At 34.6% G+C, this 9,211-nt stretch overlaps 1 protein-coding gene across 1 annotated transcript; it reads left to right on the top strand.

The window, feature by feature from the left end:
• LOC109228186 (heavy metal-associated isoprenylated plant protein 46-like) lies at positions 7,102-8,598 on the top strand. Its single transcript, XM_019393357.1, has 3 exons — positions 7,102-7,338; positions 7,499-7,583; positions 8,166-8,598. The coding sequence occupies exons 1-3, from the start codon at positions 7,333-7,335 to the stop codon at positions 8,450-8,452; spliced, it is 378 nt and encodes a 125-aa protein (XP_019248902.1). The 5' UTR covers positions 7,102-7,332; the 3' UTR covers positions 8,453-8,598.

The raw sequence follows: 9,211 nt of genomic DNA, 5'->3' as shown, positions 1-9,211 counted from the left end.
AATCTTGGAGAGTAAATAAAAGTTAAATTAAATAAAGATAAAAGATAAGAAAAATATTACGATGCACACTACTTGTTACGATCAAATGCACACAACTGGATTCTCAAGAGTTGGTATGAAATGGAGAAAGAATAGTCTCAAGATGCTAAAGAATGTCCCTAGAGTAGTTATTTTTAATGGCTTGATACTACACTGTTGAATGCCTTTACACAATTATTCACTACACACCAGAGACAAATAGTGGTGATGCCAGATAAATGGTCACTACAAATTACTTCAATTTCACCATAAAGGTAACAATGTTCTTAGAGCTCTCCAACTATTTTTAGAAAGTGTGTTCCAATGTCAGAATTTTATGAAAGTACATCCTCTCTTCTTTCATTTGAGTGGTGTACAAATATAGGACCTAAATCTGATTCATTCCACATCAAATTAGTGTGCTCAGATCAAAATTCATGTCGATGTAATTGAATCTGATATAGTGCTTGTGTCTTTTGGGAAGGCTGAAAATGGAGTAGAACTAAGTTTATTTGGGAAAGCATGAAGCTCTTTTTTCTTGCGCTATTAGTGAAGTGAAGCAACATGATTTATTTTCAATTGATACATCTTGTTTGTGTGTCTCTATAAACATTCTAGGAGATTGAAGAGTGGCAGAGATATTCTTCTATTTGTTTACAATGTCTTCTGTTTCGTCCAAGCTGGTTTACCGATAAATAATGTCTGTTAACCATATCCCGCTTAACAGAGCTTCGCATTTTCAGTTGGTTCCCCGTACTAATGGCAAAAATTCTTCTTTCTGAAATTTGGAAGCACTAAATATGCAGGTATATCCGGAAAGGGGTAGGGATGTTTGTGGATGTTGGGAAAGGTGATACTTCTCCCCCTTTCAACCAAGTTCTAGAGCAACTATTGGCCAAGGGGGAGTACTTGGCATTTGCACCTAATACAACTGAGACAAGGATGATGATCAACATTTTTTCTCTAAAATTTCCCCTACCGAGGGTAAATTCTTTGATTTACCTTTTACTGATGTTTCTTCGCGTTTTGTTTTCTCTAAATGTTGAAATCAGGTCTTATTTTCTCTTCTCATGAAAATTTTCAAAGTATTATGGTGATGGTTGATCACGCCCAACTATGCCTTATAAAAAGGACTCTGCGAACGTTGCAAATATAACCCGAGTATTACGCCCAGGGTCGAATCCCCAGAGAGTTAACCTATCAACCACTATCTTCAGACCCACTAATTCTTCAGAACCAGCTTCCCAAATATTCAAATCTCAATTGAGTGTTCTTTAACAACTAGCTTGCAAGTAACTAAATAGTTGTAAACTAAACTAATAGGGTTGTAAACAACTATGAGGAAAAGCTAAGGCAATGATTTCCCCTATTGATGGAATACAAATTTACCAACACATCTCTATCAATCATGAACGCTAATCTTACCGTAAATCTCTCCCGAGTAATCACAGTAATTTACTATTGCACTCTCCCGAGATACACTAGCTTACTTTATTTAGCACGATTCACTTTAGATTACACCCAAGGCTTCGTTATCCCTAATCCCGCCTTTAAACCCGCAATTATAGATTCCTCTAATAATCTAGGAGTGGTGTTGTTCAACAATACCCTAAATATGCACTCTTTTCCAAGTTATGCTCACTAAATAGGCACAGTTAATTGAGGATCCTGTCAATTAACTACAACAAACACGAAGTTGAACAAATAGAGATTAAACTAGCAATTTGTATTCACATAAACAAGAAGTTCATCACCCAATAGGTTCCATCAAAACCTTAGACAAGGAATTTAGCTACTCATGGCTATGGGAAAATAAACCAAGATTGAATTCATCATAAAAATCAAAAGAAAAGAAGAAAGATGGTTGGAGTATTCTCTCACAATGGTTTTCCTTGCTAAGAAACCTTAAAAATCAATACATGCCTCTCTTGGGCGAAGTCTAATGTTTTAAATAGGGTTTAGGTCTAAAAATCCCGTGTTTTACACTTTGGTCCCTGAAGTTTTCTGCTTTCGCCGCGGTTCTGCCGCGGTCGCGGTCAAACCGCGGCCAAAAGCCTTCTCTGATTCTGAAATCATCCGCAGCTGTCTTCCACCGCGGTTCTACCGCGGTCGCGGTGGAACCGCGGTAGAACCTGTGCTCTGAATCTTCGGCCTATTTTGCGTGGTTTACTTGGGGAATTTCGCAGTTGGCCTCTTTTTCATCAATTTTGACTCCAAAACTGCTCCTTACCCTTCCTTATACATATATCACCTGCAAATCATGAAAAGCACTAATAAGAGCATTTTGTTATCACTTTTAGCATTAAAACTACACAAGAAGGTGATTATTTAAGGCGTGATTATAGTCAAATTCACCTATTATCAACGGTACCCATCAGTGATCACTTGTCAATGAATGCGTTTGTAATGTGGGGAAGCACATAATAACTTCCAACTAGAGTTTATTCTTCTCTTATATTTTGTCTTCAGGTGTAAATGTGTATTCATGAGAAGTCAATGGTTTCAATCCTTTGCTTTCCAGCAGCAAACTAAACGCAAAAGCACCAGTTTTTGTGCCTAAAACTGGACAACAACAATGTGGAACAATTACAGCAGGTGATTCTCTAAGAAAAAATGCAAAACCAAGTAGGCCCAAGCAACAGGGGAATACTACAATCACACAAGCTGTTACCTGTGTGGACGAACAAAATATAGCAACCACATTGAACTCAGCAATGTCATAGCAAATTAGAACACATTCAAACAAACAAAAACGCAACATAAAACATTGAGATATACAACTAGGATTGCAATTGTCCAAGCAAACAGAATACCAAACTAAACGCAAACAAGACTGCTAGTTACAGGGATTAGTTAATCCATGGCGAAGGCAGAAACACACATCAACGAAGTAAAAGAAGGCAATTAAAATCTGCTGCTGAGGATACCGAATCGCAATTTTATATAAACTTCAGAAAATTACATTATCAAACTAGGAATCCCAACCCAATAATCTTTTCACTGATTTTGTAAAAGAAAAAAAATACCAAAATATGAAACCTTACCAAATTTTTGACGTTAGAGAAGAAAATGAAGAGCGAAGAACTCGAATAAGCGAATCAATAAGCGAAAAGAGAAACTCGAAAGAGCGGCATACCACGGATTCTCAACGAGCGAGATGGAAACTTGGAAATATTCACACAACACCAGGGCTGAGCTTCGACTTGTGTTGAAATCAGGTTAAAGACTGAGCTCTGTTAAAGGCGACGGGCAGAGCTTGGCGGAAACTAGGGCAGAGCTTCGACTTGTGTTCCAGAATACAGAGAGTTTCGCGGATTCTCAACGAGCGAGATGGAAACTTGGGCAAATTCACATACCACCAAATTCACAACTTGTGTTTTGAGAAAACACAGTAAAGGCGACGAGCAGAGCTTGGCAGAAACTGAGCGGAGCTTGCGCGCGGAAACTAGCTAGGGCGGCAGTCGCGAAATTGTGTTTTAATTAGAATACAGAGAGTTTAATTTTTTGACTTTAAAATTTTTTATTTCAATATATTAGTTTTGGCGCCTGATTTTTCACAAAAAAATAGTTTTTTAATATTTTGGTATTGGTTTTGGCGGCACACTGAATGTCCCTCAAGTATTATTTGGGACCAGTTACTACTTTCTTTAGGAACCGGATTTATTACCTTCGTAATAAAATATAGTATTAAGGACCAAAATACCAATAAATATATTTTTTGCGACCAGATTATTAACTCGTCCCTAAAAGTTGGTCATAATTAAGGCTTTTTCTTGTAGTGCCCTACCCTGGGGTAGAGAGACTGTTTCCAAATAGACCATCGGCATCCTTCCCTCCAAGAACCTCCCACCTTGCTCTTGGGGAGACTCAAACTCACAACCTCTTGGTTGAAAGTGGAGGTCGCTTACCATCAAGCAACCCCTCTTTGTCTCTTCTTTCAAGTTGGAAATGACATTCGTCTTTATCTACATCTTCTTATTTAAAATAAAACTACAAATTATGACTAGTAAAGCCTAGGCTCTCCTGTGCCAGCTTTTCTATTTATCTTTTTTCTCTAAACACCTTTTCAAAAACGTGGCCCTACTAGAAAATCAAATAGGCAACAATTCACTCTTTTAGAAAAGTTGCTAACGTTACAATGGATATAATGTTAATTAATTCAATTTTAATATAATACTCAATTATTAAATCAATAAGCTGTCGTTTCTGAATACTAACTATTGCTTTTACTTCCGTTAAGAACAACAAAGAGGAATAAAGGTGCTGTTTCAGAACTGATAAGCCAACGATTTAGCTTTCAATTCCCCTCACTTTAGTATAAAGAGAAACTTACCTAATCAAGAATAAGTGTAGTCAGCAGCGATGCTTTATCCAAGCAAATTCTTGATCAGTACTCCCTCCGGTCCAAAATAAGTGATTTTTTGGCCTTTTTCTTGTGGTCAAAAATAAGTGATTTTTCCAGATTTCAAGAATGAATTAATTATATTTTTCCTACATTGTCCTTGGAGTAAATAGTGTTCGAATATGTGTTAGGAGTGTTTATGTGAGATAGTAAAGGTTAATATGATCAATTCCATTGCTAATTAATGCTAAAAGGTGGATTTCTTAATCTGTGTGAAAACATCCAAAAAATCACTTATTTTGGACCGGAGGAAGTAATGTAGAAGGATTATTAGATACATATTTTAGAAATATATTCGGCGGATTAGAATGTAGAAGCTTCAACAATCCTTCTGATACAATTGTATTTTTTTGCTCTCTCTGGTACATACTTTCGAATGTAAAGTGAAAAGAAACTAACTCTATGTGTCAAACTTTAAGGCCTCGTTTGACCATGAGTTTTGCCAAAATAAATTTGGGATTTATTTTCAGAACTTATATTTGGCCATAAATTTTGCCCATATTTTGGCCAAATCCCAAATCCCAAATTTTAAATCCCAAAATCAGCTATTGAGCTGATTTTGTGCCAAAATCCCAAAACTTGGGAATTATATACATGTTTTTCCAAAATAAAGTTGGAAAATATATTTTGAAAACGTATGTCCAAACACATTTTTATCTTCAAACCAAACTTCATCCAAATCAGATTTTTCAAAACAAATTTGAGATCTATGGCCAAACGCTAGCTAAATATTCTATACTGTCATGGTTCTTTGAAATGAGATATGTCTGCAAAGCCAATCTCTTAGCCACCATTAGGATTTCATACTCTCAAGTTTCAAAGAACTCTCATCCCATGTGTATGAGTTGGGTATGACCGATTGTAATTTCCTTGAAAAACAAGTTGCGTGGATTCAAAGGGTGCATATTGAGGTGGTATTTTTCTAATGTCTTTTATACGTGCTTTACTGTTTGTCAAAAATATTATGGAGCAGAAAATTTTAAATTATTGCCTTTGATTTGCTCCTTATTTTGTATTACAAAGGATGATATATTTTTTGTCTTTATCTTTTGTATTTCAAGGATTATGAATGTATATGTCATTTATTTTGAGTGGATTAGGCCAGTGAAATTATTATTTCAGTAACATTTAGTTCATGAATTTCTTTTTTTGATTTTGCTTCAATATTTTTACATGTTGTTAATAGAATTCTAAATTGTTGTTGACCGCAAGATTTGGATTGGTGGCGCATTATCACATGCAACAACACCCTCAATACATGAATTGATGATATTCATGAATGACAGACCAAAAGCAAAACAAAACAGAGAGAGAAAAAAAAACAAATATCTTTCTTGGTTTATGAGATGTGTCACATTATTAATGTAATGACCAGTTTCATATTATATAGATATGGATATACATATATGATTGCATAATTCACTTATAGTTTTTATAATCGCGCGAAGCGCGGATAAATTCACTAGTTATATATGAATCTTGGCTATATTCAGAGGCGGACCTAGGATTCAGTAGTCACAAGGCACCGTGACATTCAATATAAATTTATTATTACTCAAAAAGTTTGATACGGGAGCCTATGCTAATATTTGATTATATTTTGAAGACATTTGCAAGTATCCATGGAGTTTTTGCCAATTTCGGATACCAGTGAGCCTTCAAACCTATAGTGTGCATTCGCCTCTAGTTACTTCCACTGAAATGAATATAAATGATCAAAAATTACACGTCACTTTGAGTTTTGACATAATGACATCACTAACGTGAGGCCTCTCTATGTCATAAAATTTGGAAACAAATCCTAGTAATTCTCCGAAAGTAGGAAGAATTAAATGAATTATACTTATAGCCCGTTTGACCAAGCTTCTGAAATCAGCTTATTTTGAGAAGTGCTTTTCTCAAAAGTACTTTTTTAAAAAGTGCTTTTAGTGAGAAGCAGTTTGTGTTTGGCTAATTAATTTGAAAATCAGTTTTGAGCAGTAATTAATGTTTGACCAAGCTTTTGAAAACTGCTTCTAAGTGTATTTTTCTTCTGTTTCTCCTCAAAATACTTTTTTTCCTTCCAAAAGCTTGGCCAAACACCTCAATTTTTGACCAAAAATAATTTTGACCAAAAAAGCACTTTTGGTCCAAAAAAAAAAAAAAAAAAACTCGGCCAAACTATTAATTGGCCCGTTGAAGACGTCGTTCTGATTTTCCATCTCCTTTCTCACGTCAACATAATATGCAACGACTCTTCTTTCGTGGGTTTTTCATGAAGATAGACTTATTGACTTCTAAATTATTTATATCATCTTCGTAATAAAAACGGATTCACAACTTAAAGTCAATGAATTCTAACAACAACAACCCAGTATAATCCCACTTAGTGGGGTTTGGGGAGGGTAGTGTGTACGCAGACCTTACCCCTACCCTGGGGTAGAGAGGCTGTTTCCAAATAGACTCCCAGCATCCTTCCCTCCGAGAACTTCCCACCTTGCTTTTGGGGAGACTCGAACTCACAACCTCTCTAACAACGGTCTTATACAATAATTATTAGATACATTTAAAATAGTTATATGTATTTAATTCAATATATATATATATATATATATATATATATATATATATATATATATATATATATATNTATATATATACATAAGATGTGGAAAAAAAACTATTAAGTTTAGGTGAACCTTGTAAGCTAGGTCCTCCCAACTTCATAAAGATTAATAATGTTAATCACTTCATTGTCCTCCTCTTCTTCAAAACGTGTTATTTACGACTTGCTAGATAGGGGCGAGTCGCAACTATAAATACCCAGAAAATACAATTTTCTCCAGTACAATTTCCCAAGAATTTCAAAAATTACAACCCCTCTTTACGATTTCGTATTTAATTAAAGCAATTTTCCCTTCTAAGCACAGAGAATGAAGGTATATATGTCTATTTTTCTTTTAATCATTCGAATTAGTAAGAGTTAACTGAACAAAAGTACATGGCAGAGTGGCAATACTTCTTTCATTGTGCTCATTGTTTAGCTAACTTTGAATTATTTCATATACTAATGTATATATGCTCTTAAAAATTGGACAGCAAAAGGTTGTTATTAGGTTATCCATGAATGGAAATGATCAGAAATCACGGTCCAAGGCCTTCAAAATTGCCGTTTCTCAGCCAGGTACAAGTCCCATTTCAACTTTCCGGACGTTTAATGTTCTTCTGAAATGTATATCTAACTTTATATATATTGCCTCCGACCCACTTTAATTAATTTCTTGACTTTTTTTTGTTGTTGTCAACAATATTTGATTTTCTCAGAAATCAAGAAGGAATTAACTTCTTTATTCCAAAGTTGTCATTAGAATAAAGAGTCTAGGAGTATATGTTAAGGTTAATATGATCATTTTTATTGTTAATTAATGCTAAAAGATAAATTTCTTAATACGTGTGAAAACAACAAAAAATCAATTAAATTGCACCGGAGGGCGTACCATTATTTATTTATATAATATTTGACCATAAAACGCTAGGTTTCTCGAATCCATGAACTCGTTATTGGATCCGTCAATGATATTTTGAACTCATATATTGATTTTTGGGATCTTTACATAAATAGCAGGCCGAATTCCCTATTTAATTACTGTACATAGCTTATAAAATGATTATACATATTTTTAGCGTAAGTCGTTGGGTGGACTGCTATCTAGATCAATTCTTTTCTATTTATATTTTACTAATTTGATTTTTCTATGTCCTGTAGGTGTAGAATCAGCAGCTATACAGGGGGGAGAAAAGAATGAGTTAGAAGTGGAGGGAGAGCAGATTGATGCAGTGACACTAACCAAATTGCTTAGAAAGAAATTGAAGCAAGCAGAGCTGTTGAGTGTTGGCCCTGTTGACAAGAAAGATGGTGACAAAAAAGAGGGTCCAAAAATGGAAGTTGCCATGATGTACTGGCCATCCTATAATTACCCTTATTACGTTGTACCTCAATTTCCACTTTATGAAATTAGAGATTCATATCAATCAGGCTGCTCCATAATATAAATCAGAATTTTATGTAAGCAGTGTCGGTTTGTTGTTGCAAATCAATTATTACTATATAGATTTGGAGTTGAGGCTATGAGGTTGTAAACAACCTTTACTTTTTTTTTTTAATCCTAAATCAATGTGTAGTTTACATTTTTTTAAGCAGTGTCAGTCTAATGTGGTTGTACATGTTCTTAGAAAAATAATAGATATAATAGGAGAAGGGAGATACTTAATTCGAACTTGTGAAACTGCAGTTAAAATTGTATCCTCTCAAGGCTGCCTCTATAGGACATAATTTGTTTCTAATAAACAGTAAGGGCCGTTTTGCCATAATTCTTTTTTTTAGTTTTTTTTCGGAATCAAATGAAATTTTTTATGAATTTTATTTTATGGACAACCCAAAACAACTTGCAATTGTGTTGATATTGATCTGGTAACATAGAAAATCAATTAAATTTCAAAATGTACTGATAGTGTAGAAAGTATTTTGTAAGGTCAATATAGATAAGTTAAATCCTTATAATAATTACAATAAATAGCAAAGCCATTATTTAATGCAAAAGAAAAAGAATAGTAGAACAAACCTATTTTTTGGTGTAGTAATGAAAGGAGATTGTGAGCATGAAAGGAGAAGTGCAAGCTTCTCCCCATCATTACCAAGTCCAATTTGGTTTGATGGGTCTGCCTGTCTCCTTGGGGCCAACTAGGAATAGTGTCAAACTTTTTGACAATGCTGTTCTTAGTTGGCATCCAGGGAGCCAGGCAGAACTACGT

Source organism: Nicotiana attenuata, chromosome 6 (genome assembly GCF_001879085.1).
Source record: "Nicotiana attenuata strain UT chromosome 6, NIATTr2, whole genome shotgun sequence".
Taxonomy (NCBI): domain Eukaryota; kingdom Viridiplantae; phylum Streptophyta; class Magnoliopsida; order Solanales; family Solanaceae; genus Nicotiana; species Nicotiana attenuata.
Note: the sequence above shows the minus strand (reverse complement) of the source record. Positions and strands in the feature narration are given on the sequence as shown.